The sequence below is a fragment of the Nerophis ophidion genome, linkage group LG25 (genome assembly GCF_033978795.1).
Source record: "Nerophis ophidion isolate RoL-2023_Sa linkage group LG25, RoL_Noph_v1.0, whole genome shotgun sequence".
NCBI lineage: Eukaryota > Metazoa > Chordata > Actinopteri > Syngnathiformes > Syngnathidae > Nerophis > Nerophis ophidion.
The window spans coordinates 37,858,614-37,876,726 of NC_084635.1; the positions used below are offsets into that span (position 1 = coordinate 37,858,614).

At 43.5% G+C, this 18,113-nt stretch overlaps 1 protein-coding gene across 1 annotated transcript in view; it reads left to right on the forward strand.

The window, feature by feature from the left end:
* Positions 1 to 605: 605 nt before the first annotated feature.
* tnfaip8l3 (tumor necrosis factor, alpha-induced protein 8-like 3) overlaps positions 606 to 18,113 on the forward strand; it is a 51,077-nt gene continuing 33,569 nt past the window's right edge. Inside the window, exon 1 of the mRNA XM_061887060.1 lies at positions 606 to 899. Within this exon, the coding sequence (XP_061743044.1) occupies positions 854 to 899 (46 nt within the window). The 5' untranslated portion in view covers positions 606 to 853. The remainder of the gene's footprint in view (positions 900 to 18,113) is intronic.

An 18,113-nucleotide genomic window follows, 5' to 3' on the forward strand; every position in this document is an offset into this window, starting at 1 on the left:
GGAGGAGGAGGTGGGACATGGACGAGTAGGAGAGAAGGGGGTGGGGTGTGGGGTGGGAGAGAAGGGGGCGGGGTGTGGAGTGGGAGAGAAGGGGGCGGGGGGTGGGGTGGGAGAGAAGGGGGCGGGGGTGTGGAGTGGGAGAGAAGGGGGCGGGGGGTGGAGTGGGAGAGAAGGGGGTGGGGTGTGGAGTGGGAGAGAAGGGGGCGGGGGTGGAGTGGGAGAGAAGGGGGCGGGGGGGTGGAGTGGGAGAGAAGGGGGTGGGGGGTGGAGTGGGAGAGAAGGGGGTGGGGTGGAGTGGGAGAGAAGGGGGCGGGGGTGGAGTGGGAGAGAAGGGGGGTGGAGTGGGAGAGAAGGGGGTGGGGGGTGGAGTGGGAGAGAAGGGGGCGGGGGTGGAGTGGGAGAGAAGGGGGTGGGGTGGAGCGGGAGAGAAGGGGGCGGGGGTGGAGTGGGAGAGAAGGGGGCGGGGGTGGAGCGGGAGAGAAGGGGGGTGGAGTGGGAGAGAAGGGGGCGGTTGAGTGGGAGGGAAGGGGTGGAGTGGGAGAGAAGGGGGCAGGGGTGGAGTGGGACAGAAGGGGGGGGTTGAGTGGGAAGGAAGGGGTGGAGTGGGAGAGAAGGGAGGGTGCAGCAGAAGAGTGGAGGAGAGGGAGCAGAAAGAGGGAAAGTGAAGGAGTCAGAAAGAAGAAAAGCAGCCCAGGCTCCTGCTGACATTCCTCCCACAGCCGGGCTGGAGAAGTTTTCCAGGGAGAAACCCCATGATTGTTTCTTTGGGCAATCAGAAGGCTGCCTGTGAAGGAGAGAGGAAGAAGGAAAGAAGAAAAGGTTTTTGACAGCCTTTCGTGTCCTGCAGGAGAACATGGACTCTGACTCAGGAGAGCAGAGCGATGGGGACCTATCTCCAGGTACTTTCATCTACAAACCCCGTTTCCATATGAGTTGGGAAATTGTGTTCGATGTAAATATAAACAGAATACAATGATTTGTGAATCCTTTTCAAGCCATATTCAGTTGAATATGCTACAAAGACAACATATTTGATGTTCAAACTCATAAACACTTTGCAAATAATCATTAAATTTACAATTTGATGCCAGCAACATGTGACAAAGAAGTTGGGAAAGGTGGCAATAAATACTGATAAAGTTGAGGAATGCTCATCACACACTTATTTGGAACATCCCACAGGTGTGCAGGCTAATTGGGAACAGGTGGGTGCCATGATTGGCTATAAAAACAGCTTCCCAAAAACTGCTCAGTCTTTCACAAGAAAGGATGGGGTGAGGTACACCCCTTTGTCCACAACTGCGTGAGCAAATAGTCAAACAGTTTAAGAACAACCTTTCTCAAAGTGCAATTGCAAGAAATTTAGGGATTTCAACATCTACGCTCCATAATATCATCAAAAGGTTCAGAGAATCTGGAGAAATCACTCCACGTAAGCGGCATGGCCGGAAACCAACATTGAATGACCGTGACCTTCCATCTCTCAGATGGCACAGTATCAAAAACCCACATCAATCTCCAAAGGATATCACCGCATGGGCTCAGGAACATTTCATAAAACCACTGTCAGTAACTACAGTTGGTTGCTACATCTGTAAGTGCAAGTTAAAGCTCTACTATGCAAAGCGAAAGCCATTTATCAACAACATCCTGAAACGGAGCCGGCTTCTCTGGGCCCAAATTCATCTAAGATGGACTGATGCAAAGTGGAAAAGTGTTCTGTGGTCTGACGAGTCCACATTTCAAATTGTTTTTGGAAATATTCGACATGATGTCATCCGGACCAAAGGGGAAGCGAACCATCCAGACTGTTATCCACGCAAAGTGTAAAAGCCAGCATGTGTGATGGTATGGGGGTGCATTAGTGGCCAAGGCATGGGTAACTTACACATCTGTGAAGGCACCATTAATGTTCAAAGGTAGGTTGATTGGCAACACTAGATTGGCCCTAGTGTGTGAATGACTGGGACCTTCCATCCCTCAGATGGCACTGTATCAAAAATCAACATCAATCTCCAAAGGATATCACCGCATGGGCTCAGGAACATTTCATAAAACCACTGTCAGTAACTACAGTTGGTTGCTACATCTGTAAGTGCAAGTTAAAGCTCTACTATGCAAAGCAAAACCCATTTATCAACAACATCCGGAAACGCTGCCGGCTTCTCTGGGCCTGAGATCATCTAAGATGGACTGATGCAAAGTAGAAAAGTGTTCTGTGGTCTGACGAGTCCACATTTCAAATTGTTTTTGGAAATATTCGACATGATGTCATCCGGACCAAAGGGGAAGCGAACCATCCAGACTGTTATCCACGCAAAGTGTAAAAGCCAGCATGTGTGATGGTATGGGGGTGCATTAGTGCCCAAGGCATGGGTAACTTACACACCTGTGAAGGCACCATTAATGCTGAAAGGTAGGTTGATTGGCAACACTAGATTGGCCCTAGTGTGTGAATGTTGTCCGTCTATTTGTGTTGGACCTAAGATGAGGTGGCGACTTGTCCAGGGTGTACTCCGCCTGCCGCCCGATTGTAGCTGAGATAGGCGCCAGCACCCCCCGCCACCCCGAAAGGAAATAAGCAGTAGGAAATGGATGGATGATACATACAGGTTTTGGAACAACATATGCTGCCATCTAAGCGCCGTCTTTTTCTTGCACGCCCCTGCTTATTTCAGCAAGACAAGTGTTACAACAGCGTGGCTTCGTTAAAAAAAGAGTGCGGGTACTTTCCTGGCCCGCCTGCAGTCCAAACCTGTCTCCCATGGAAAATGTGTGGCGCTTTATGAAGCGTAAAATAGGACAGCGGAGACTGTTGAAGGACTGAAGCTCTACATAAAACTAGAATGGGAAAGAATTCCACTTTCAAAGCTTCAACAATTAGTTTCCTCAGTTCCCAAACGTTTATTGAGTGTTGTTAAAAGAAAAGGTGATGTAACACAGTGGTGAACATGCCCTTTCCCAACTACTTTGGCACGTGTTGCAGCCATGAACTTTTTAAATGAATGATTATTTGCAAAAGAAGTAAAATGTTTATGAGTTTGAACATCAAATATGTTGTCTTTGTAGCATATTCAACTGAATATGGCTTGAAAAGGATTTGCAAATCATTGTATTCTGTTTATATTTACATCTAACACAATTTCCCAACTCATATGGAAACGGGGTTTGTATATATATATATATATATATATATATATATATATATATATATATATATATATATATATATATATATATATATATATATATGTATGTATCTATTTGTATACATGTATTTATATATATATTTATTTATCATTTATATGCGTGTATATGTATATGCATGTATGTATGTATGTATGTTTGTGTTTATTAGTATATAAAAATATATATAAACGGCGTGGTGAAGTTGGTAGAGTGGCCGTGCCAGCAACTTGAGGGTTGCAGGTTCGAGTCCCGCTTCCGCCATCCTAGTCACTGCCGTTGTGTCCTTGGGCAAGACACTTTACCCACCTGCTCCCGGTGCCACCCACACTGGTTTAAATGTAACTTAGATATTGGGTTTCACTATGTAAAGCGCTTTGAGTCACTAGAGAAAAGCGCTATATAAATATAATTCACTTCACTTCACTGTACGTGGGCTTATTGGAAGGTGACATGAAGTCTGGAGCTGTGTAGTCTTTGCACTATGCTGACCTCTTTGTCAGTTTACCTGGTCTACCACTTGGTGGCTGAGTTGCTGTTGTTCCCAAACTCTTCACTTTTCTTATAATAAAGTTGACTTTGGAATATTTAGGATCAAGGACATTTCAGGACTGGATTTGTTGCACAGGTGGCATCCTATGATAGTTCCATGCTGGAAATGACTGAGAGCGGCCCATTCTTTCACAAATGTTTGTAGAAACAGTCTTCATGCCTAAGTGTCCGATTTGATACACCGGGCCAGGTGATTAGTGATTAGGACACCTGATTTTCATCATTTAGATGGTTGGACACCATACTTTTGGCGATATAGTGTGCATATATATTTATGTATGTATGTATACATTGTACAGTATATATACCAATATTTTGGTACCGGTACCAAAATGTATTTCGATACTTTGTAAATAAAGGGGGTCATAAAAATAGCATTATTGGCTTTAGTTTAACAAAAAAAAATCTTATGACGCATTTCATTTTGCAATCAAAAACCAATGTATTCATGAACATATTAGACAACTTGTCCATTAATAGCAGGTAAGCGAACAAAGGCTCCTAATATGTCTGCTGTAACATATTCTGTCATTCATACACTTATTATTTTCTACAAATTATGAAGGACAAGCTGTAGAAAATGGATATCTAATGTACATCTACTGATAATATCTGCTTATTTTTTTGCTTGAACATGTTGTATCTACACTTCTGTTCAAATGTAACAATCACTTATTCTTCTCTTCTTTGATACTTGACTTTAGTTTTGGACGATACCACACATTTAGGTATGGATCCGATACCAAGTAGTTACAGGATCATACATTGGTCATATTCAAAGTCCTCATGTGTCTGGGGACATATTTACTGACTTTATCAACATAATAAGAAGAATGATTTTGTGATGATACAAGTATTGATGTAATAATCATTGTAGTATCGACTAGATGGAGTTCTTGTACCCTTTTTTCTACGTTGAGGAGCGCTAGCTTGCTGTTAGCGGTTAGCTATCGTATCCTCCCACGGTATGTAGTGAAGTATGTTTAGTTATTCCTTGTCCTCCAGTGATACTGATACTTGTAAGAAACGTAATTTATTTGTCGCCATGCAGACATGAGTTGAGTAATGTGGACTTAAACAAGTTGAAAAACTTATTGGGGTGTTACCATTTAGTGGTCAATTGTAGGGAATATGTACTGTACTGTGCAATCTAATAATAAAAGTATCAATCAATCAATCAAGCAAAGGTGATCTAGAGGTAGCTCAAAGAGTACAGAGAGACATTAGCTGCTAATTAGGCCTTATTTAGCGAAGTTGTGTAGCAGCACTTGCTGTTTTTATAGCTTGTCAACATGTCATCATACATTGTACATCATGTTCATGGGAAAAAAGTACCAGTGTTTTTTCCAAAGCAGTGTAGTACATTTTTCAATAGTACTGTGTTACTTTATTGGTACAAGTGTACTATACGACCATATATGGTGTTACGTGTTGAATTTCAATATTTGATAACATCAATCAATCAATCAATGATTATTTATATAGCCCTAAATCACTAGTGTCTCAAAGGGCTGCACAAACCACAACGACATCTTCAGTAGAGAAATAGAAGTTTCTGGATCATTTTTTGTCCCAAAGTAGTCTTTGTTGTCCCTCATCAAGTCTGACATGATTAGCAGTTTCTTGTTGTTGTTGTTGAGGGGAAATAGAACACGCTTGGTGAAATTAATACGGCCACAGTATATTTAAAATGATCAAAATATGTAAATATTTTTATGAACGTTACTACATTACATACTGTTCATACTTACAGCATGTTTATTAAACATTGATGGAGGTTTTGGGAATGGAGCGACTGACATTAGCTCAGGGGTGCCCACACTTTTTCTGCAGGCGAGCTACTTTTCAATTGACCAACTCGAGGGGACCTACTTCATTTATATATATCATTTATATTTATTTATTTATGAAAGAGACATTTTTGTAAACAAGTTAAATGTGTTTAATGATAATACAAGCATTTGTAACACATTTAGATGTCTTTCTTTCACAAAGACAAGAGTATAAGTTGGTGTATTACCTGATTCTGATGACTTGCATTGATTGGAATCAGACAGTAATGATGATAACGCCCACATTTTCAAATGGAGGAGAAAAAAAGTTGTCCTTTCTGTACAATACCACATGAAAGTGGTTGGTTTTTGGCATCTAATTCATCCAGCTTCCATACACTTTACAAGAAAAACATTGGCGGCAAATTCCGTAGCTTGCTTGATTGACATTCACGGCACCCGAGGGTCTTGTGAGATGACGCTGGCTGCTGCCAGTTCATTATTATGAAAAAATGACAGAGAGGAAGGCGAGAAACACTTTTTATTTCAACAGACTTTCACGCCGTCCCTTCCGTCAAAACTCTAAAGGCCGACTGCACATTTCCTATCTTCACAATAAAAGCCCTGCTTCATGCTGCCTGCGCTAACAAAATAAGAGTCTCGGAAAGCTGGCGTGCACATCATTTGTGCACGCCAGCTTTCTGAGGGATCGCTTGTGCACGCCAGCTTTCCGAGACTCTGTATTTAGTTAGCGCAGGCAGCATGAAGCAGGGCTTTTATTGTGAAGATAGGAAATGTGCAGTCGGCCTTTAGAGTTTTGACGGAAGGTACGGCGCGAGAGTCTGTTGAAATAAAAAGTGTTTCTGGCCTTCCTCTCGGTCATATTTTCATAATAATGATCTTGCAGCAGCCAGCGTCATCTCACAAGACCCTCGGGTACCGTGAATGTCATTTAAGTGACGTCTTGGTGAAGATTGATGATCACTCATTTTTAGGTCTATTTTTTTTTAAAGCCTGGCTGGAATTGATTAACGTGGACCCCGACTTAAACAAGTTGAAAATCTTATTGGGGTGTTACCATTTAGTGGTCAATTGTACGGAATATGTACTGTACTGTGCAATCTACTAATAAAAGTATCAATCAATCAATCAGTCAAAGATCGACTGACACACCCCTCGCGATCGACGTAATGGGCACCCCTGCATTAGCTCCTTTTGTTAGCTGACTTTTGCTAGCATTTATTTACCGTTCAGAATGCTTAAAACAAGAAACACATCTTACATAAGAATTGTGAACGAGGCAACGCTACTCAAAAAAAGTGCAGTTCCCCTTTAAGTAAAAGTGATGTTCATGGTTGTGCTCGTGGATTTTACTGGCAAGTGTTTATAATATTTGCTTGACGGAAAATATAAACATTTTTAAAATGGCAAATTTGGAATGGAGATTCTGTATTGAGGCTAACATGCTAACAGATGTATACTATTGTATTCTCATGATTGATCGTCACACAAATGTCAAAATATCATGGGACAGAACAACTATGACTTTAATTTTAACAACAAGATTCCCCACAGAAATGCAATCTATCTGTGGCATTGGGTTGAGGGAGAGTGGGTGTGGGTGTGGGTGTGGGGGTATTGTAAGCATGCTATATGCGTAACAGCTCATTTGTATCACAAGCAGCCATCATTCTGATATTAGAACATCAATAAAACATCACACACACTAAATACACATTCCAATGTCCTTGCCAGACAGAAGCATACTTGCCAACCTTGAGACCTCCGTTTTCGGGAGGTGGGGGGCGTGGTCAGGGGTAGGGAGTGGGCGTGGTTGGGGCGGGGGCGTGGTTAAGAGGGGATGAGTATAATTCACCGACTCATGTATTTCATGAATATATATGAAATACTTGACTTTCAATGAATTCTAGCTATATATATTTATTTATTATATATACAAATAAAAGAAATAGTTGAATTTCAGACGGCTCCTATTAAATACACAGTAATAAAAACACAGTTGTTCTAATAACTTGCTGATAACCACAAAACAAAAAACAATAACACTTACCTTTCACTATTTGAGCAACCTTTGTTCTGCCGTTGGGCTTCACGGTGGCAGAGGGGTTAGTGCGTCTGCCTCACAATACGAAGTTCCTGCAGTCCTGGGTTCAAATCCAGGCTCGGGATCTTTCTGTGTGGAGTTTGCATGTTCTCCCCGTGAACGCGTGGGTTCCCTCCGGGTACTCCGGCTTCCTCCCACTTCCAAAGACATGCACCTGGGGATAGGTTGATTGGCAACACTAAATGGTCCCTAGTGTGTGAATGTGAGTGTGAATGTTGTCTGTCTATCTGTGTTGGCCCTGCGATGAGGTGGCGACTTGTCCAGGGTGTACCCTGCCTTCCGTCCGATTGTAGCTGAGATAGGCGCCAGCGCCCCCCGCGACCCCGAAAGGGAATAAGCGGTAGAAAATGGATGGATGGATGTTCTGCCATTTGCGAGAGTCACTTGCTGTCAGGTGCCCAACACCACGTAAATCAATCAATCAATCAATGTTTACTTATATAGCCCTAAATCACTAGTGTCTCAAAGGGCTGCACAAACCACTACGACATCCTCGGTAGGCCCACATAAGGGCAAGGAAAACTCACACCCAGTGGGACGTCGGTGACAATGATGACTATGAGAACCTTGGAGAGGAGGAATGCAATGGATGTCGAGCGGGTCTAACATCCATCCATCCATTTTCTACCGCTTATTCCCTTTCGGGGTCACGGGGGGCGCTGGCGCCTATCTCAGCTACTGTGAAAGTTCAATCCATAATGGATCCAACACAGTTGCAAGAGTCCAGTCCAAAGCGGATCCAACACAGCAGCGAGAGTCCCGTTCACAGCAGAGCCAGCAGGAAACCATCCCAAGCGGAGGCGGATCAGCAGTGCAGAGATGTCCCCAGCCGATACACAGGCGAGCAGTACATGGCCACCGGATCGGATCGGACCGGACCCCCTCCACAAGGGAGAGTGGAACATAGGAGAAAAAGAAAAGAAACGGCAGATCAACTGGTCTAAAAAGGGAGTCTATTTAAAGGCTAGAGTATACAAATGAGTTTTAAGGCGGGACTTAAATGCTTCTACTGAGGTGGCATCTCGAACTTTTACCGGGAGGGCATTCCAGAGTACTGGAGCCCGAAATGAAAACGCTCTATAGCCCGCAGACTTTTTTTGGGCTTTGGGAATCACTAATAAGCCGGAGTCCTTTGAACGCAGATTTCTTGCCGGGACATATGGTACAATACAATCGGCAAGATAGGATGGAGCTAGACCGTGTAGTATTTTATACGCATGGAGCTGGAGGGGGCGTGGCCTCCAGCTCCGCTGAATTTTGGGAGGTTTTCGGGAGAGAGGTTGAATTTCGGGAGTCTCCCGGAAAATCCGGGGGGGTTGTCAAGTATGGACAGAAGTAGTGTTGTGGGAGGACAGTGAATCATTGCATTGCCTCTTTGGCCAACAAAGATTTGGTGATTCACGTCCACAGGAATCCATCTGCCATCCGCTGTAGGTATTTCCACACATTTTGGTGGAACTTGTTGTTGACGTGTGCTTTGGCAGCGGACACATCCAGACGGGCAATGGGGGCTGCTTGTGTTCCCAACAAAGCCTCAGTCGGGTGGTCCTGTAGCCCCAACAGAAGGGTGACATTGGACTACAGGCTTGCTGCTCAGACCTTGTGTTTGAGAGGAGGAGACGGTGGACTTCTGTAAGCCCGCACACGCCACACAGCCAGGACTCAGACATCAAGCGCTGCTTCTGGAAAATTGAAGCACACACTGTAAAAAAGAAACAAGGGAAAGGAGTGAACATGAAAGTGGAAAAAAAAGCAACTTGGAAGCTATTTCCCTGTAGTTGCAGCAAAGACCAGGTGTTGGATGCATTTTCTGACAAGTCTTCCAACATCTGTGGAATGTCCGGAAAGGCTTTTGGTTCTTCCCTGCTTGAACTGCATCCAAAGCATGGACTTGGACCAAAGACAGATTTTGAGGAGGAGGCTGTGGTTTGATGGGCAACACAAGGCAAACACCGACCAGACTAAGAGTGGGCTTTCACCTCCGAGTCACACCTGGGTGACTAGGGTTAGGCTACGGGCTTGTGGCTCCTTACAAAACTGTACTCATTATTTCAACCAATGACTCAAGTATGACCATTTCTACTAAAAGGACCTGATACAATACATTCTCAGTATAAAGATGAATGAATGTCCATCAAATGTTGTGTTCAATAGTCCTGACAAAATGCTTCAAACCAGATAAAAACCTCAAGAAAATGAAGCAGTCCAATTTCCAAGAGCAAGAAGCCAGGAATGTCTGCTGTGTTTGGATCCAGCCTGCTGTCTTAGCATTAGCATTAGCATTAGCATTGCCACACACTAAAGTGAACGGGAAACATTTATTTCAGGATGAAAATGATGTTGAATTTCAAAACTGTAAAAAAAATATTCAAGCAAAAAAACTAAATATTTCCTTGAAGGGAAACTGGACTTTCTCCAAATGTTTATCATTCACAATCCTCATGTAAGACAAGAACACATGTTTTTATCCTTTGAAGCATTCTAACTTGTAAATAAATGTTGGCAATAAAATGGAGCCAATGTCTATAAAACGCACTTAAAACATCCAAAAATCTCCATCAAGGTTTTAAATACATGTTGTAAGTATATAAAGTATGTCATCAATCAATCATCAAAGTGGACTTCTACAGTCCTCAATCACCAGTGTCTCAAAGGGCTGCACAAGCCACAACCACATCCTCAGCTCATTCCCACATCAGGGCAAGGAAGAACTCAACCCGATGGGAACAACCACAGACCTTGGAAAAGACTGCAGATGTGGGGATCCATACAGAAACCCTAACCCCCCCCAACCCCCACATTAGTGTGAGAGTCCAGTCCATAGTGGATCTAACATAATAGTGAGAGTCCAGTCCATAGTGGATCCAACATAATAGTGTGATAGTCCTGTCCATAGTGGATCTAACATAATAGTGTGTATTAGGATGTGTACTAGGATGTGTACTTAGAGGTGTATTAGGGTGTGTACTAGGATGTGTACTAGGATTTGTACTAAGATGTGAACTAAGATGTTTACTAAGATGTGTACTAGGATGTGTACTAAGATGTGTACTACGATGTGTACTAGGATGTGCACTAAGATGTGTACTAAGATGTGTACTGGGATGTGTACTAATATGTGTACTAGGATGTGTACTAGGATGTGTACTAGGATGTGTACTAAGAAGTGTACTAGGATGTGTACTAGGATGTGTAATTATATGTGTACTTAGATGTGTACTAGGATGTGTACTAAGAGGTGAACTAGGATGTGTACTAGGACGTGTACTAGAATGTGTACTTAGAAGTGTACTAGGGTGTGTACTAGGATGTTTACTAGGATTTGTACTAACATGTGAACTAAGATGTTTACTAAGATGTGTACTAGGATGTGTACTAAGATGTGCACTACAATGTGTACTGGGATGTGTACTAAGATGTGTACTGGGATGTGTACTAATATGTGTACTAGGATTTGTACTAGGATGTGTACTAAGATGTGAACTAGGATGTGTACTAAGATGTGTACTAGGATGTGTACTAGGATGTGTACTATGATGTGTACTAGGATGTGTACTAAGATGTGTACTAGCATGTGTACTAAGATGTGTACTAGGATGTGTATTTAGATGTGTACTTAATTGTGTACTAGGATGTGTACTAAGATGTGTACTACGGTGTGTACTAAGATGTGTACTAAGGTGTATACTTGGATGTGTACTAGGATTTGTACTAAGATGTGTACTAAGATGTATACTAGGATGTGTACTAGGATGTGTACTAAGATGTGTACTAGCATGTGTACTAAGTTGTGTACTAGGATGTGTATTACGATTTGTACTTAGTTGTGTACTAGGATGTGTACTAAGATGTATACTAGGATGTGTACTAGGATGTGTACTAAGATGTGTACTAGGATTTGTACTAAGATGTGTACTAGGATGTGTACTAGATTGCACACACGTGGACTTTCCACTGAGAGGGTTAAGTTTTCAGGAGGTTTTGATTTCCTCAACAAGTCTTGCAAGGAGAAGAAGTGAACCACAGTTATTTCCTTGTCATTAGTTAGCGGTGGTTTGACCACAGCCACAAGGGAAGCTGAGCTGGCGCCTCCACTTTCAACACTTTCAGACTTGCAGATGTTCTTCTTCTTCTATGTTTGCTCTTTGTCCTCCTCTTCTCCTGCACTGCTTCTATATCTGCAGCTGGGAGGAGGTGTGTGTGTTTCATTGTCATGTTTGGCTTCAGGAGGTGTGTGTGTTTCATTGTCATGTTTGGCTTCAGGAGGTGTGTGTGTTTCATTGTCATGTTTGGCTTCAGGAGGTGTGTGTGTTTCATTGTCATGTTTGGCTTCAGGAGGTGTGTGTGTTTCATTGTCATGTTTGGCTTCAGGAGGTGTGTGTGTTTCATTGTCATGTTTGGCTTCAGGAGGTGTGTGTGTTTCATTGTCATGTTTGGCTTCAGGAGGTGTGTGTGTTTCATTGTCATGTTTGGCTTCAGGAGGTGTGTGTGTTTCATTGTCATGTTTGGCTTCAGGAGGTGTGTGTGTTTCATTGTCATGTTTGGCTTCAGGAGGTGTGTGTGTTTCATTGTCATGTTTGGCTTCAGGAGGTGTGTGTGTTTCATTGTCATGTTTGGCTTCAGGAGGTGTGTGTGTTTCATTGTCATGTTTGGCTTCAGGAGGTGTGTGTGTTTCATTGTCATGTTTGGCTTCAGGAGGTGTGTGTGTTTCATTGTCATGTTTGGCTTCAGGAGGTGTGTGTGTTTCATTGTCATGTTTGGCTTCAGGAGGTGTGTGTGTTTCATTGTCATGTTTGGCTTCAGGAGGTGTTTCATACATAGTCATGTTTGGCTTCAGGAGGTGTTTCATACATAGTCATGTTATGCTTCAGGAGGTGTTTCATACATAGTCATGTTTGGCTTCAGGAGGTGTTTCATACATAGTCATGTTATGCTTCAGGAGGTGTTTCATACATAGTCATGTTTGGCTTCAGGAGGTGTTTCATACATAGTCATGTTTGGCTTCAGGAGGTGTTTCATACATAGTCATGTTTGGCTTCGGGAGGTGTTTCATACATAGTCATGTTATGCTTCAGGAGGTGTTTCATGCATAGTCATGTTTGGCTTCAGGAGGTGTTTCATACATAGTCATGTTTGGCTTCAGGAGGTGTTTCATACATAGTCATGTTATGCTTCAGGAGGTGTTTCATACATAGTCATGTTTGGCTTCAGGAGGTGTTTCATACATAGTCATGTTTGGCTTCAGGAGGTGTTTCATACATAGTCATGTTATGCTTCAGGAGGTGTTTCATACATAGTCATGTTTGGCTTCAGGAGGTGTTTCATACATAGTCATGTTTGGCTTCAGGAGGTGTTTCATACATAGTCATGTTATGCTTCAGGAGGTGTTTCATACATAGTCATGTTTGGCTTCAGGAGGTGTTTCATACATAGTCATGTTTGGCTTCAGGAGGTGTTTCATACATAGTCATGTTATGCTTCAGGAGGTGTTTCATACATAGTCATGTTTGGCTTCAGGAGGTGTTTCATACATAGTCATGTTTGGCTTCAGGAGGTGTTTCATACATAGTCATGTTATGCTTCAGGAGGTGTTTCATACATAGTCATGTTTGGCTTCAGGAGGTGTTTCATACATAGTCATGTTTGGCTTTAGGAGGTGTTTCATACATAGTCATGTTTGGCTTTAGGAGGTGTTTCATACATAGTCATGTTTGGCTTCAGGAGGTGTTTCATACATAGTCATGTTATGCTTCAGGAGGTGTTTCATACATAGTCATGTTTGGCTTCAGGAGGTGTTTCATACATAGTCATGTTTGGCTTCAGGAGGTTTTTCATACATAGTCATGTTTGGCTTCAGGAGGTGTTTCATACATTGTCATGTTTGGCTTCAGGAGGTGTTTCATACATTGTCATGTTTGGCTTCAGGAGGTGTTTCATACATAGTCATGTTTGGCTTCAGGAGGTGTTTCATACATAGTCATGTTTGGCTTCAGGAGGTGTTTCATACATAGTCATGTTTGGCTTCAGGAGGTGTTTCATACATAGTCATGTTTGGCTTCAGGAGGTGTTTCATACATAGTCATGTTTGGCTTCAGGAGGTGTTTCATACATAGTCATGTTTGGCTTCAGGAGGTGTTTCATACATAGTCATGTTTGGCTTCAGGAGGTGTTTCATACATAGTCATGTTATGCTTCAGGAGGTGTTTCATACATAGTCATGTTTGGCTTCAGGAGGTGTTTCATACATTGTCATGTTTGGCTTCAGGAGGTGTTTCATACATAGTCATGTTTGGCTTCAGGAGGTGTGTGTGTTTCATTGTCATGTTTGGCTTCAGGAGGTGTTTCATACATAGTCATGTTTGGCTTCAGGAGGTGTTTCATACATTGTCATGTTTGGCTTCAGGAGGTGTTTCATACATAGTCATGTTTGGCTTCAGGAGGTGTTTCATACATAGTCATGTTTGGCTTCAGGAGGTGTTTCATACATTGTCATGTTTGGCTTCAGGAGGTGTTTCATACATAGTCATGTTTGGCTTCAGGAGGTGTTTCATACATAGTCATGTTTGGCTTCAGGAGGTGTTTCATACATAGTCATGTTTGGCTTCAGGAGGTGTTTCATACATAGTCATGTTTGGCTTCAGGAGGTGTTTCATACATAGTCATGTTTGGCTTCAGGAGGTGTTTCATACATAGTCATGTTTGGCTTTAGGAGGTGTTTCATACATAGTCATGTTTGGCTTCAGGAGGTGTTTCATACATAGTCATGTTTGGCTTCAGGAGGTGTTTCATAAATAGTCATGTTTGGCTTCAGGAGGTGTTTCATACATAGTCATGTTTGGCTTCGGAGTTGTTTCATACATAGTCATGTTTGGCTTCAGGAGGTGTTTCATACATAGTCATGTTTGGCTTCAGGAGGTGTTTCATACATAGTCATGTTTGGCTTCAGGAGGTGTTTCATTGTCATGTTTGGCTTCAGGAGTTGTTTCATACATAGTCATGTTTGGCTTCAGGAGGTGTTTCATACATAGTCATGTTTGGCTTCAGGAGGTGTTTCATACATTGTCATGTTTGGCTTCAGGAGGTGTTTTATACATTGTCATGTTTGGCTTCAGGAGGTGTTTCATACATAGTCATGTTTGGCTTCAGGAGGTGTGTGTGTTTCATAGTCATGTTATGCTTCAGGAGGTGTTTCATACATAGTCATGTTTGGCTTCAGGAGGTGTTTCATACATTGTCATGTTTGGCTTCAGGAGGTGTTTCATACATAGTCATGTTTGGCTTCAGGAGGTGTGTGTGTTTCATTGTCATGTTTGGCTTCAGGAGGTGTTTCATACATAGTCATGTTTGGCTTCAGGAGGTGTTTCATACATTGTCATGTTTGGCTTCAGGAGGTGTTTCATACATAGTCATGTTTGGCTTCAGGAGGTGTTTCATACATAGTCATGTTTGGCTTCAGGAGGTGTTTCATACATTGTCATGTTTGGCTTCAGGAGGTGTTTCATACATAGTCATGTTTGGCTTCAGGAGGTGTTTCATACATAGTCATGTTTGGCTTCAGGAGGTGTTTCATACATAGTCATGTTTGGCTTCAGGAGGTGTTTCATACATAGTAATGTTTGGTTTCAGGAGGTGTTTCATACATAGTCATGTTTGGCTTCAGGAGGTGTTTCATACATAGTCATGTTTGGCTTCAGGAGGTGTTTCATACATAGTCATGTTTGGCTTCAGGAGGTGTTTCATACATAGTCATGTTTGGTTTCAGGAGGTGTTTCATACATAGTCATGTTTGGCTTCAGGAGGTGTTTCATACATAGTCATGTTTGGCTTCAGGAGGTGTTTCATACATAGTCATGTTTGGTTTCAGGAGGTGTTTCATACATAGTCATGTTTGGCTTCAGGAGGTGTTTCATACATAGTCATGTTTGGCTTCAGGAGGTGTTTCATACATAGTCATGTTTGGCTTCAGGAGGTGACCAGGTTGTGGTATCCTTCCAGATGTTTGGTGTCTTGGTAGTCGCAGGTTGTGGCATCCTTCCAGATGTTTGGTGGCTTGGTGGTCACAGGTTGTGGCATCCTTCCAGATGTTTGGTGTCTTGGTGGTCACAGGTTGTGGTATCCTTCCAGATGTTTGATGTCTTGGTAGTCGCAGGTTGTGGCATCCTTCCAGATGTTTGGTGGCTTGGTGGTCACAGGTTGTGGCATCCTTCCAGATGTTTGGTGTCTTGGTGGTCACAGGTTGTGGTATCCTTCCAGATGTTTGGTGTCTTGGTAGTCGCAGGTTGTGGCATCCTTCCAGATGTTTGGTGGCTTGGTGGTCACAGGTTGTGGCATCCTTCCAGATGTTTGGTGTCTTGGTAGTCGCAGGTTGTGGCATCCTTCCAGATGTTTGATGTCTTGGTGGTCACAGGTTGTGGTATCCTTCCAGATGTTTGATGTCTTGGTGGTCACAGGTTGTGGTATCCTTCCAGATGTTTGATGTGTTGGTGGTCACAGGTTGTTGTATCCTTCCAGATGTTTGGTGTCTTGGTGGTCACAGGTTGTGGCATCCTTCCAGATGTTTGGTGTCTTGGCTGTCAGAGGTTGTAGCATCCATCCAGATGTTTGGTGTCTTCGAGGTCACAGGTTGTGGCATCCTTCCAGATTTTGGTGTCTTGGTGGTCGCAGGTTGTGGCATCCTTCCAGATGTTTGATGTCTTGGTGGTCGCGGGTTGTGGCATCCATCCAGATGTTTGGTGTCTTGGTGGTTGCAGGTTGTGGCATCCATCCAGATGTTTGGTGTCTTGGTGGTTGCTGGTTGTGGCATCCTTCAAGATGTTTGGCGTCTGGGTGGTAACAAGTTGTGGCATCCTTCCAGATGTTTGGTGTCTTGGTAGTCACAGGTTGTTGCATCCTTCCAGATGTTTAGTGTCTTGGTAGTCACAGGTTGTGGTATCCTTCCAGATGTTTGATGTCTTGGTGGTGACAGGTTGTGGTATCCTTCCAGATGTTTGGTGTCTTGGTGGTGACAGGTTGTGGTATCATTCCCGATGTTTGATGTCTTGGTGGTCACAGGTTGTGGTATACTTCCAGATGTTTGGTGTCTTGGTGGTCACAGGTTGTGGCATCCTTCCAGATGTTTGGTGTCTTGGTGGTCACAGGTTGTGGTATCCTTCCAGATGTTTGATGTGTTGGTGGTCACAGGTTGTTGTATCCTTCCAGATGTTTGGTGTCTTGGTGGTCACAGGTTGTGGCATCCTTCCAGATGTTTGGTGTCTTGGCTGTCAGAGGTTGTAGCATCCATCCAGATGTTTGGTGTCTTCGCGGTCACAGGTTGTGGCATCCTTCCAGATTTTGGTGTCTTGGTGGTCGCAGGTTGTGGCATCCTTCCAGATGTTTGATGTCTTGGTGGTCGCGGGTTGTGGCATCCATCCAGATGTTTGGTGTCTTGGTGGTTGCAGGTTGTGGCATCCATCCAGATGTTTGGTGTCTTGGTGGTTGCTGGTTGTGGCATCCTTCAAGATGTTTGGCGTCTGGGTGGTAACAAGTTGTGGCATCCTTCCAGATGTTTGGTGTCTTGGTAGTCACAGGTTGTTGCATCCTTCCAGATGTTTGGTGTCTTGGTAGTCACAGGTTGTGGTATCCTTCCAGATGTTTGATGTCTTGGTGGTGACAGGTTGTGGTATCCTTCCAGATGTTTGGTGTCTTGGTGGTGACAGGTTGTGGTATCCTTCCAGATGTTTGGTGTCTTGGTGGTCACAGGTTGTGGCATCCTTCCAGATGTTTGGTGTCTTCGAGGTCACAGGTTGTGGCATCCTTCCAGATTTTGGTGTCTTGGTGGTCGCAGGTTGTGGCATCCTTCCAGATGTTTGGTGTCTTGGTGGTCGCGGGTTGTGGCATCCATCCAGATGTTTGGTGTCTTGGTGGTTGCAGGTTGTGACATCCTTCCAGATGTTTGGTGTCTTGGTAGTCACAGGTTGTTGTATCCTTCCAGATGTTTGATGTCTTGGTGGTCACAGGTTGTGGTATCCTTCCAGATGTTTGATGTCTTGGTGGTCACAGGTTGTGGTATCCTTCCAGATGTTTGATGTCTTGGTGGTCACAGGTTGTGGTATCCTTCCAGATGTTTGATGTCTTGGCGGTCACAGGTTGTGGTATCCTTCCAGATGTTTGATGTGTTGGTGGTCACAGGTTGTTGTATCCTTCCAGATGTTTGGTGTCTTGGTGGTCACAGGTTGTGGCATCCTTCCAGATGTTTGGTGTCTTGGCTGTCAGAGGTTGTAGCATCCATCCAGATGTTTGGTGTCTTCGCGGTCACAGGTTGTGGCATCCTTCCAGATTTTGGTGTCTTGGTGGTCGCAGGTTGTGGCATCCTTCCAGATGTTTGATGTCTTGGTGGTCGCGGGTTGTGGCATCCATCCAGATGTTTGGTGTCTTGGTGGTTGCAGGTTGTGGCATCCATCCAGATGTTTGGTGTCTTGGTGGTTGCTGGTTGTGGCATC